General features: G+C 33.7%; 1 protein-coding gene and 2 long non-coding RNA genes across 3 annotated transcripts; 1 reads left to right on the top strand and 2 right to left on the bottom strand.

Annotated features, from left to right (window-relative positions):
* Nucleotides 1–504: 504 nt before the first annotated feature.
* On the bottom strand, nucleotides 505–5,442 carry LOC108868959. The gene is made up of 4 exons (XR_001955149.2): nucleotides 5,361–5,442; nucleotides 4,916–4,983; nucleotides 822–4,749; nucleotides 505–734 (listed from the first exon to the last, which is right to left on the bottom strand). It is a non-coding gene; the product is annotated as an uncharacterized LOC108868959 (long non-coding RNA).
* A 76-nt stretch (nucleotides 5,443–5,518) lies between these two features.
* On the bottom strand, nucleotides 5,519–6,338 carry LOC103828660. The gene is made up of 3 exons (XR_001955148.2): nucleotides 6,126–6,338; nucleotides 5,706–6,036; nucleotides 5,519–5,639 (listed from the first exon to the last, which is right to left on the bottom strand). It is a non-coding gene; the product is annotated as an uncharacterized LOC103828660 (long non-coding RNA).
* An 801-nt stretch (nucleotides 6,339–7,139) lies between these two features.
* LOC103828659 (protein BLISTER) lies at nucleotides 7,140–11,860 on the top strand. Its single transcript, XM_009104287.3, has 13 exons — nucleotides 7,140–7,421; nucleotides 7,521–7,944; nucleotides 8,021–8,475; nucleotides 8,640–8,759; nucleotides 9,262–9,327; nucleotides 9,625–9,735; nucleotides 9,877–9,953; nucleotides 10,077–10,144; nucleotides 10,232–10,345; nucleotides 10,587–10,771; nucleotides 10,909–10,977; nucleotides 11,166–11,324; nucleotides 11,421–11,860. The coding sequence occupies exons 1-13, from the start codon at nucleotides 7,374–7,376 to the stop codon at nucleotides 11,499–11,501; spliced, it is 1,977 nt and encodes a 658-aa protein (XP_009102535.2). The 5' UTR covers nucleotides 7,140–7,373; the 3' UTR covers nucleotides 11,502–11,860.
* Nucleotides 11,861–12,985: the final 1,125 nt, after the last annotated feature.

The raw sequence follows: 12,985 nt of genomic DNA, 5'->3' as shown, positions 1-12,985 counted from the left end.
CTACAAAGATCACATAAAAGAGAAAAGAATCGATCAACTAATCATCAGGGGAGCAAAGATACAAAAGCAAAGACTATGAGAAAGGAGCGAAAGGAAGGAAATTTTACTTGAATAATTGTTTCTATATATTTTGAATTATTTGTGAAAATTTTCTATTGTCAAATGGCATCTGATATTGCAACTTTTTATTATTCTCAAATCTAACACTACAACAGTTTGAAAAGAAGCCAAGCATTCATATTGCTATGTATAATTCTATAGAGGAAGAGACCCTCTATCTTGGACAACATCTATGCTCTAACTCAAGTGTTTGCAAAATTCAAAACTAAATAAAATTGTTGGACACAACCAAACCGAGAACAGAGCAGCGTAGCACAAAATATAAAACTACAATTTTAAGATGAAATATTAAAAATATAATAACACATAAACTCTGGAAAATAACAAAACAAAACATAAAAATATATCCACAATTTGCTTCCAAGCAAATATTTTCCTCCCTGATTGCTCAGCTAAAATATAATATAATTATCCGAAAAATAGAATTTTTTAAAAATTACACCATCATCCATCAAGATCAATAAATCACACAAACTTCAAAACATCACCTAATAAATATATTTAAAATAATACAAAATAAGAAATTAGTTTTCTTATATAAAAGAAAAAAAAAGGTGACAAAGAAACACATGAATAGATCGTAAGTCCTTGGGTATGTTGAGAAGGCTTCACACCTGCCATATTAATCATATGTTATATCATTAAAGAACATAGATATCAATAGATTATGACAAAGTGAAGAGGGTAAGGAAGAAACTGACCAGCTATGAACAGCACCCATCAGGCCTCTGTCGTATATCAGTTTAAGTGTGTTAGGCCCGTCTTCAGGAACGACATTCATAACCCAAACATCTTTGTCATTCAGAGCAGTAGCAAAGGAACCCATGTTTGCTTTCATGTCCATTATGTTCCTCATGGTGTCTGATTGAATTGCAGGACTCAAGAGATCCCAGTAAGCATCTACCATATGCCTCCAAGTTTCCTGTAAGGCAACGAAGCAGCCTCAGCTTACTTTAATAAACTCCATGACATCTGAGAAAAGCCATGTCTATATGAAAGTGAGCACATAAAAATAGCGTCAATTAGTCATCAGATTCAGAGTTTTGTGTTACTTAAAGAGTTCAAGTAGAACGTCGCCTAGTGATTCAAAAAGGCAGTGATGACGGAACCAGTTTGGCCTCACACAGACCGAGGACAACATCATGGAAGTCTCTATTTTATGAAAGTTAAATCTCTAGCAACAGCGAAATCAAGTTGACTCAACATAGCATAGTTGTAGTTAAGAGCGGTAATATGTGGCTTTTTCTTCCTCATGCTTGTTAAGTACCACCTTGCCTTCAACATAGCATAGTTGTAGTTAAGAGCGGTAATATCTTTACTTGTATAGTTATTATAAAATCAGGGTACTCGTCACTGTAGAGAGACACATGGTGGTTGCCGGTAAATTTCGCTGTCTCTGTTCCCTTTTGTGGATTTGATAAATTGATTTCTGTTACTGTGGTGATGAGAGGAAGGAAGAAAGAGATGAGGGACTTATATAATGTGGAGCTGGTGGAATGGAAATCGATTCATGTCCTTAGGATATCTGCAATTAATGATTGAGCTAAATGCTAATGAACGTATACGTTCAAGCGGAGAAGGGGAAGCTGTAAAGATGAAGGTGCTGAGATAAGAAGAGATGGAAGACGACGACGACTGGAGAACTACGTGCTGGAATAAAGAAAGAATATTAAATTAGAAGTTTCAGGTGTCTAAGTTTCAAACCTTGATTCCAGCACGTAGCTTGTTAAGGATAAGAGTTGCAAGAGCTTCACTGTCCACATCTTCAGAACAATCAGTAGCGGTCTTTGTTAAGGTAATATAACTAATGAAATTGTTAAACTGAATGAAATATGGAAAGATAATTAATGTAATTATATTATTTAAATTACTAAAAGGATTCTATATTTCTTTTTTATACTGCTATCTATGTTTTCAAACAATTATCATTTATAATGATATTCATGTTTCCAAACATTATCAAAAATATTTCAGTTTTAATAATATAGATATATACATTATTAATATTACGTTGGATTCTTAAAATCATGGAAAATCCAGCCCAGAAATTTTAAAAATATTATTTAGTATATAATGTATAAATACATAATTTAATTGCTCATACAATATTTAATAAATATAAAAAAATTACAAAAATTTCTATTATAAAATGTATTTTTTTGCTAAAACTACTTATAATATAAAATAGATGGAATATATATTTTACACAGAGGTTTGCAAGGTTTGACCGAGGATCAAACCGCTTCCGATAGATTATTTATTTATTTTTTTGTCTACGCTTGCTTACCATAGATTTTTGGGATTCACAAATCTGATAAGAAAAATATTGGTATAACTCTATATAAGCTACTAGGGGTAGCCCGCGCTTCGCGCGGGATTTGATATATTTTTTTAAAAAGTCAAGTTTGTTTCGGTGTTTACAGGATTTATTATCTTTTGTCTCGAGCAGATTTTCATATGATTCTTTTGCAATTGGGTAATTGAAAACTAAGGAACCAAATTTTAGCTAAAGTCAAATTTGTGCAGCATGAAAAGAGATTTGTTTTTTTTTGTTTTTTGCTAAACTAAGAGATAAAATATTTACTTGTGTCTCTAATTAGCTGACACAAAATCATACAGAAATTTACAAAAAATCATGTAATAAATCATGTGTTCGTCGCTCCGATCAACAAAGTTAGTAAAACAAATATATGTATTGTCTATATGAAATGAGAAGTCACACTAAGATATATATATATATATATATATATATATATATATATATATATATATATATATATTGTCAACCTAAATACATGTTTAAAGTAGTTTTTCTACTCTGGAGATTGATCGAAGGTGATGCATAGTCCCTAAAAATAGAGCAACAGTTCTAATATTGATTAATGAACACAAAAAAAAAACAATTTTAACAAAAACACCAAATATAAAGAATGCGAAATTGAAACAGTATCTCAAATATTCTTGAGAAAATCATTTATCATTTATCTATGAGACCATCGACTAAAGTTGTCAACATGGGTGAAATACGACAACACTCATCCAAACATAACATAGCTGTGCTAACCTTCTCACCCATATTAACATATTGTGGTGATTGGTTTCGGTTGTTTTTGTGAAGGAAAGCTATTTTGTCCTTAAATTTCAGTTTTGGGATTGGTTTATCTTGGTCTCGTTTTGGAACCTTTTTTTGTTTTAGTTTTGGTTTCTCTTTTTGTATCTTTATATATTGTTGAAATTTTATATGTATTCTTAAAATTTACGTATTGGGTAATATTATGTATATTCACAAAAAAATTATTTGTTGACTAATTCTTCACCAAATTTTAGTAATGTTATGTATTTCTACTAATTTTATCGTTTCATTTGAATGAAATAGGAAATATAGGTACTGCAACTAATAATTATATAAAGTGACACTGATTATACATAGGAGAATTCTCTCAAATAGTCATTTTAAGTTTTTGTCATAAAATATCTCTAAAAAAAAATTGACCAAAATATCCCTTTTCTATTTTTAAAATTTTAATAATTTTTTTTTTAATTTGAAATTTTATCCCCAAAACCCCACCCCTTAACTCTAAACCTTAAATCTAAATTAGTTAACCCTAGACTAAAAATGTACTTTTACCCTTTAATAAAACTTTTTTCGATCATTTTTCTTATTGAAGACTATTTTTGTGACAAAAACTTGAAAAGAGCTAGAGAATTTCTCTTATATATATATATATATATATATATATATATATATATTAAAACACTAATATTTTTCTTTAAATATATAATGTTGAAGGTTTTGCAAATTCAAATGGCTATTTATAAAATAAATACGGGATACATTTACAATATTGGTTTTACTTTCAAAAACTGTTAATTAATTACTGTTTCGTTTGTTAATTGTTGTAGTGTAAATAATTCATGTATGTATATTTTAATATATTTCGCTGAAAATATATTTTTAACACATGATACCAATAATCACATACGATAGCAAACCTGCCCAAAAATTAATTGCTTCGTTAAACTATCTTTTTTTTATTATACATTTTATTTAGTTCATCTTTTACATTTGTGTATGTATATTTTAATATATTTCTCTGAAAATATATTTTTAACACATGATACCAATAACCACACATCAACCCACTTTTCTAAGTGAATCTCTTTTCTTACAACACAACTATTGATGGAGCTCTCTATTCTTCATCCAAAATAAAAAACACCACAAAAGGAACCGGTGGAAGCATTTAAGTACTTTAATCCAGTTCAACGTATGCAACTTGATCTTCTTCTTTTTTTACATGCACTCACGTCTCTTGCTCTCTCTCTTGCTCTCTCTTGAATCTTGCATAATTCTTCAGGAAAGGACAACGTACAAAAAGGAAGTTGTTCCAGTGGAGGCATGAGACTCTTGGTGGGATTCGTGAGGGATAACTTCTGGTTCTGAAAGATCAAAGATGATGTTTTGATATGCCCTCACATGTCTTTTCATTTTTTTTTTGGCCTTACTTCTTCCTTGGCTTAACCAGGTTGGTTGTCCAGATGTATAAGAAACTGTTTTGGTCACAGATCACTCTGCTCTAGACTCAGAAGTATTTGAAAAAGCCGACTACAACACACTTGGGTCTGAATCTGTAAAAATCCAGTCAATGGAGCTCATTAGTGACTTGAAAATGAATAAGGTAAATAAAATGTAAAACTATGAATAGCCATCAGCCAAGAGCTTATGACTTTGAGATAGTCTTTTAAGTCAGGAACGGTAACAGCCATAGCCTCAAACAAATACTCTTTGGTTTACCTGAAAGAACGGGACGTACAGAGCTCCTGCAGCAGCCAGTCTGTTGCATGGATCCTAGAGCAGAGCCACTGAAAGATCATGAACGAAGGTAAAATATTGGTGTCTGAGAATAAATGCACCTGAAGGAGTACCACACAATTGATACTAACCAAGTTTTAATGGTATGTCAGCTAATCGAAATACGGGTCACTTAAGTACAAATATACATGTATATTGATATTCTAAAAGAGACATTGTAACACAAAAAAGGAATCAAATCTTAACCAGCGTATAACTGCACACTCTATAAATGTGAACTCAGATTAACCTCCCTTGCCAGTCCAAAATCAGCAATGTTAATGATAAATTTAGAGACACATATCTTTTGCAACAACCAACACAACATAAACAAAGAAGAACACTTTTTTATAGCCAGAGGGAAGAGAAAGAGAGATAAATACAAAACCTTTGAATTGGAAGCTGTATGAGAAAACGAAGCAACTTTCTCTTCTTGGAGTTTGGTTTCAATGTCTGAACTCGATCTAAATGTGGATAAAAAATGTGTAATAAGTTTCTACTATTATTAGGAATAGCAAGGATGAGTCTCAGAGGATGAAGCCTTGCCTTTTTATAGGTGGGATCTATCTTCGCAACCTGAGTCTCCATAGCAAAGGTAAACTCAAGATGCCTGTTTCGTCTTTAAAACCATTAGCTAGACTGAAACCGCTTATTGGAACTCATCAAACTACAGAGAAACGATGCCGATGAATCTAAAACGTTACACAATAAAAGAGTATGAAAGAAGTCTAACCTCAATGGTGGAAGGAAAGCGAGCTGGAGAGTTGGCCGTTTCACCAAACCTAAGTTTTCTAAAAAAATTTCAGAGATTGAGAGGATGATTTGGAAGGGAAGAAGGCTTACCTTTTATAGGTGTAGATACACGGCCTTGCAGAAGAGCAAGTTGTATTGAATGTCAGATCGTGATTGATGTGGGTCGATGGAGTTAAGAAGGTGATAAAGGCGATGAATCTGTAATCAGAACGTTTTGATTGATTATGACGGAAGACAAAACGACGCAATTAAAGACGACTCCATTGTTGGTGTCAGGATATGAACTTCGTCCTTGTTGTTAACCCTATATTCTGTGGGAAGATGTGAAGACGATAAGCTTCTCTCCCTATCGGGCTTGAAAGCTCGAGTAAAATAGAAGCCCACAAATATTATAGATAACCTATAAATGAAACGCAGAGTTTGAACGGATGGATACGAACGGAGCTAGATCCAGAATTTCTTCATGAAAACTCATCTCACATCACCCTCCCGAAACTCCATTGCCACTCTAATTATCCAGAACTCGAAGAACATGATGAACCCTAGAACTGGATGGTCGTCTTTCTTGTTTTTGTTTTTTTAATCAGTCCCAAATTGCAAACGTCCAAAGCCCATTCAATACACCCCGTGAAGTCCAAGTAGAACCCGAACGAAAAGGAAAAAATTAACAGAGAACTGAACACGTGTCAGCCTGTGGTTTAACGAATTACTGACGTGGCATCCTACATGACTTCACCAGGAAGGAGTAAACCATACTTTATATATAAAGATATCTCATGTACATTATTTGAAAAAGTGATTTGTTTATGTGTCACCATACACAAAAAATTGATATGACTTCTAAAAAAGATGAATCAAACTAATTGTGATATGAAACCAATAAAATGTACATTGCTTTATCGGGTTAGTTTTGTTTCGTTAGTTGTCCTAAAGTGCATAATTTTAATGAATTGATTTATTTGCCCAAAAAAAAAATGAATTGATTTAAATGTGATTCTATCTATAATAACGAGTTATTTGGTGGCATGTCGTCATGTTCCATGGGGCACATGGATGTTCTACTTAGTTTTTTATGGTTTCATAAACATGCACCATCACAACTGTTTATATATTTTCACAGTTTTATTTATTTTAATATATTAATATTTTGGAAAACAAAAAAAACATATATATGAATTAATCTAAATATATTGCATATACATGTTTTAGTTTTGTAGTTCTTGCTGGGTTGTTTTAAGAATTTTTTTATAAAATGAATAAAAAATATTTTTCCCCATTTACTTTCGTCAAACAATCTTCACAAAATTTAATTTCACAGCTTCAAATGAAAAAAAAAGGACTAAAAATATGTTGCAACCAACGGAAAGAAGAAAAAATAAAAACGTTGTTCAAGGCATCGAAGTGAGAATAAAAAGAGAAGTTATTATTATCAGAAAAGAAAAAGAGATCTGGCGGAGAAGGAAACCAAAATCTCAAAACGAACAAACTTGGCTCCTTCCTTCGGATCGAAAACCCTAAAAACAAATTGCCTCGATTGGTGAACAGCTTTTCTCGAGATCTCCCCCTATATCTTCTCCATAATAGCATCGGCAATTTCGAAATTGGCATGTGTTAAGGTGATTCAATTGTAAATAAGGGATTGGTTGCAATGGCATCAGCTCAGGTTAAGCGGAGGCAAGAGGCTGGACGGCGTAAGGTATAGATTTAGATCATCCATCCTCCTCCTCTCTCTCTTTACTTTGATCATGATTATACAAAGGTGAATTAATTTGTTAATTTGATGATGGATTCTCAGCTTGAGGAGTTCCGGAAGCAAAAAGCAGAACGAGAGAAAAAGGCATCACAGAATAGTACCGCACAACCTGTTGATAACACCGTCGCAGATTCAGATGGAGAAGTTGCTGCTGCTGCATCTATCTCTAACGGACCTCTCAGCCAATCTCCTGAAACCTCCTTCAACCTAACCCAATCCAAATCCTCATCTTCTTCAAGCAAGAGAGATGAGTCAGTGGGCACATCTAGTAGCTTAGAGCTGAGAGGTTCCTCTAATGACTTTACAGTGAATATTAGGAGGCCTGAAGCGCTTATACCTGATAGCAATAGAGACAAGCAATTGAGCGAAAGTGATGGCTTTACCAAAGGCGCATCTTTTGCTGGAAGCACTTTGTTGTCAACCTCCACGCAAATGCATGGCAGTGGATTAATCTCATCAAGAAAAGGTATCTTTTGATGAAGCATTTGTACTTTGTTCCTTAAAGGGAACTGTTCTTTACGTTCTTTTGTTGTTGTTGCTAGACTCTCTACAACCTACTACTCAGGAAAGTGGTGAACTTAGAGGAGGAGGTAGCAGCATCGTGCAGAAGCCAACTTTGTCTAACAGTTATTTGTTTACTTCTCCGGACACATCATCTCGACCTTCGGATGATTACGGTGCAACCTCTTACTCTGCTAAAAATGAAGCAACTGTGAAGAGGAATCGTCCATCTTTCCTTGATTCCCTTAATATCTCCAGAGCTTCCGAGATTCCTGAAACTTCAAGTGCTTCCCAATTAACTGTCGGTGATGAGTCTGGACCATCTTCACTCCAGTATTTATCAGGAAAGAGCGACAGTAACGGACCGTCATCTGATTCTCCTTATCCATATGACAATTTCAGGAGTCCTTCGTTTCCTGTTGCCAATGGAGTAATGCCAGGTTTCGCTGATTACTCCATCCCAAAGCAAAACGATGATTTTAGTACTCTTGAACAGGTAATGTACTTATTTCTTGTCGATATGCTATTTAACAGTTGCAAAGTTATATATTTGATTAGTTTGTGTGGGAATTGATCTCATGATATACATGGGCAATTGCTATTTCTGCATCCTTTGACCAATGCTTATTCTGATATATGGTTTCTTATTTCCGTTTGTAGCATATTGAGGATTTAACGCAAGAAAAGTTTTCACTGCAAAGGGATCTTGATGCTTCACGTGCTTTGGCAGAATCCTTAGCATCTGAAAATTCTTCGATGACAGACACTTATAACCAGCAGGTACTTAACTTGAAGACTTATGCCATTCTAGTTGGGTAGTGTCCTAGAAAACAATCTTGACCATTTATAGTAGTTGGCTAATTATTTGCACATACTCATGCTTCATTGTTCGCCAGAATTTTCTCTCATCTGGTTTTGGGATCCATGGGAGATGCAAATATGAGAATCTTATTTCATAATTTGGACGGATGTGAATATGAGTCTCTTTCGTACATTGGCATGCTCTTAAATCATTTTTAGACTATGTTGTGAAAAGAACACGATTTAGACTATTGAATCATTGCTACATTCACCAGTAAGACAGAGATATTGTTAAACCAAAGAATTTGGAGAAGGTTTTTCAAGATGTCTACGTAATTGGCATTTACTGGGCTTATCTACTGTTGAGAGTGAACAGTGTCTTATTTTGTTTACTATAAGACATGTTTCCACTGACCTTTGTTAAAGCCTCAAACCTCCCAATGATTCATGTAATAATTGTTCTCGTTTCTGTCTTATCCAGCGAAGTATTGTCAACCAACTAAAAGATGATATGGAGAAGCTACATCAACAGATTCAAGCACAAATGGTTAGTATTCTGTTAGCTATCCATACTCAACAAATCCCAGTTGTATATGCCCTAGCAATATAGTAAAGCATGATATTATCCGCTGTAGATATTGTCTAAGATTAAGCAGGATTTTTACATGTAGGCATTCTAGTTATCAGATTGCTTGATGGTTACGTATGTGACAAAATTTTAGTTTTCTGAGTATGATTCTGGAAATCTGGATGAGTATCTGTATGCCATGATCATTCATTGGGTGGAGCTATTGTCTAGATTCTCCTAAAAACTGTTACTTGATTTATCTCTTTTTCCTGTCAGGGGGAACTTGAATCTGTCAGGAATGAATATGCAAACGCGCAGCTAGAGTGTAATGCTGCTGATGAGCGTTCACAAATACTGGCTTCTGAAGTCATCAGTTTGGAAGATAAGGTAATAAGCTTCCGGTTGAAAAGTGTGGAAAGATTATTTTAATTTAGTTTTTGAATTTTTGTAAAATGTCTGTTTCCTCTTCCTTCAGATGTTCGTATTCATCTGTTTAGCGATTAACTTTTTTCTTGGAACCGATATTAGGCTCTCAGACTCAGATCTAACGAGTTAAAGCTGGAGAGGGAACTGGAGAGTGCACAAGCTGAAATGTCTTCTTACAAGTATGCGCTTTACTCTTTGTATCTTCACCTTTACTTGATGTTTGGTCCAAAAAATACCACTAGGAATTCGATCTGTAACTTCTGGGATAATATAATTCTCATCTTAACCATCAACTTTTATAGGAAAAAATTACAGAGCCTAGAGAAAGATCGCCAAGACTTGCAATCTACTATTAAAGCTCTTCAGGAAGGTATGCACACTGAGATCTGTTCCTCTGAAAAGTAATGTGGTGCTACATGTTATGTATCTATCTTATATTCTTGATCTTTCTTTTCAGAGAAGAAGGTCCTACAGACTATGGTGCAGAAAGCTTCCTCTGGTGGAAAATCCACTGCTCTCGACAAAAGCTCTACTAGCAGTAAACACGCATCAACCTCTACAGAAGGCCTAGGTAATGGGCCTCCTATAGAATCACATCAGTATGTGCGCACTATTATAGAAATTTGAAGCATATTGTGGATCTCTAAACCCATATTATAGAAATAAATTTCAACTTTGTTCTTCAACGTGTAATGTAAATCATGTCTACGAAGACTCTAGTCGATGGATTATGTAGCCGTCTCCTAAACCTGGTCACTAGTATAAAATTTAATTTTTCATTATCCTGTGTCCTCTTTGTTTTCTTGGTGCAGCAATCTCAGATACCATGACAGGGAGCTCAAATCAGGAAACAGATTCTACAGATCTGCTGGGAAGTGATTTATCTAATACAGCTATCATTCATGAAACTGGACAATTAACTCTTGAAGGCTTTCCATTGAGCGTCCCAGCTGATCAGATGAGACTGATCGAGAACATTAATACGCTGATTGCTGAGGTAGTAGTCATGTATTATTTATGTGAATTTATATTCCTTTTTTTTTGTTGTTTGGTTATCTGTAGCTGTGAGAATCAATACTTGACAATTCTCAAGGTGCTATCAGTTCTCAATCTGGGTGATATCTTTGGTTGCAGTTGGCAATTGAAAAAGAGGAACTGGTGCAAGCATTGTCAACTGAATTATCTAAAACTGCACGGGTAAAGGTAAATTCCGAGTCCAACCATGATTTCTGTATGGTTCCATGAGCTATTATATCTTAACTCACCATAGCCTTAATATATAATCTGGTCTACTCTTTGATGTTTTATTAAGTAGCGTTTTCATGTTTGTGTTATTGTGTAATCTCGTGTATTTCTCAAGTCTTTATATCTGTCATGTTTCTTAAACATAGGAGCTGAACAAAGAGTTATCCAGAAAACTTGAAGTGCAGACGCAAAGGTTAGAGCTACTAACAGCACAGAATATGGCGATAGACAATGTTTCACCTGCAAAGCAGCCGGATTCTCATGTTGTTCAAGAGAGACCACCAATTGCAGATGAGGGCGATGAGGTACATTCTCTTTCTCTATTATCCTCCTCTGATCAGAGTTCCAAACTTGGGTCTGAAAAAAAGGAGACAAGATGTTAATCATTTCTCTCCATTCAGGTGGTAGAAAGGGTTCTAGGATGGATCATGAAGATGTTCCCAGGAGGACCATCAAAAAGAAGGACGAGCAAGCTTCTCTAATGCACGCCTTGCTCAGCTATTCTGTACATCCTGGCACAGCCACTATGGCTTCTTCTCTTATTGTTTTGGAAGAATTCGTTTAGCTTTTTGATCCAAAAAATTGGGTTTCATTAGGCTTGAGGAATATCAAGAAGACAGCATATAGTGAGTGTGATACAGACACTTTGCAAAGAGTTCCAAATGGAGAGAGACACGAAGCGTGAACAGAGAGAGAATTTATATGAGTGCGTTTTTTTGTTGTTTATTTACTTGAATTTTTGTAACTGTTGATTATAGTGCAATATACTAATTACCATAATAATCCGGTGTCCTTTTGGTTGGACATATATTTTATTTACCTGTGCTCGTTTTAGTTTCAATACTCGAATAAACAAATATATAAACTAGATTATTACATAAATACCTGTTTTAATTTTAATATTAATTGTAAAGTACTTTTATCTTATAAATAAATATAAGTATCTTGAACATTATTAGATGTAATTAATTAGATTACAAACGAATTTTAACTACCTTTTAATTTGTGTAAAAAATGATACTCTTAAAGATTTTATAACTTGTCTAATGTGGCCTATAAAATAATTTTCAAAATTCTTGCAGAAAGACTTAAGCCTTGATTAGATAGAATAATCTCGGAAAATTGATCAGTTTTTATTCTAGAAAGGCTTATAATAGATAACTAGATTTTGATCCGCACTTCGAAAGCGCGGTTTTTTTTTGGCTAATGACAATGTTTAATATGAATTAATGTTTTATTTCTAATGTACATTAATAAGTTACAATGTTGAACCGGTAAATTCGTTGATCCGAATCAAGGGTGGAATCGTCGCCGTCGCCATCGTTTTTGAATTAATGTTTTATTTCTAATGTACATTAATAAGTTACAATGTTCAATATGAATTAATGTTTTATTTCTAATTTTCGATAAAAAATTTACTATATCATTAGAGAAAATGAAGAAAATTGAACAGAAAAAACTATATTTATTGTTAAAATTTAATATTATTGAGATGAATTAGTATTTTGGAACTGTTAAATATTATTATATTACAAAGTTATATTATATCGAAGAAGGTAATTTTTAAAAATATTATATAATTTATAAATTAGTTTATTTGAGAATTTGTATGTATATTTTTTTGTAATTTTCTTTTAGGCATAGACATTTTACCGAGACAAAAAAAATCAAACAGGTTTGGTTCGGCTTTGGGTCCAGGGTAAAGTACCAATTAGGTATCTTTTAGATCTATAGGTCTCTGTTTGAGTCTGGATCCTACCCAAGACTCGTTGCATACACATAGTACCCAAACTGTTTTATGTATATTAGATGTATTTGTGTATTTAAGATATATTTCGGTATTACATATATTTTTTATGTTTTGGGTTTAGGTTTTGGCTATAGTTTCGGATTTTTGGATAAAATTAAGATTATAATTATATCAATACGCCCAAGCGGGTGTTTTGTTTTTATTTTTTTGTAGTAA

This window comes from Brassica rapa, chromosome A07, assembly GCF_000309985.2.
Source record: "Brassica rapa cultivar Chiifu-401-42 chromosome A07, CAAS_Brap_v3.01, whole genome shotgun sequence".
NCBI classification, from domain to species: Eukaryota; Viridiplantae; Streptophyta; class Magnoliopsida; order Brassicales; family Brassicaceae; genus Brassica; species Brassica rapa.
Note: the sequence above shows the minus strand (reverse complement) of the source record. Positions and strands in the feature narration are given on the sequence as shown.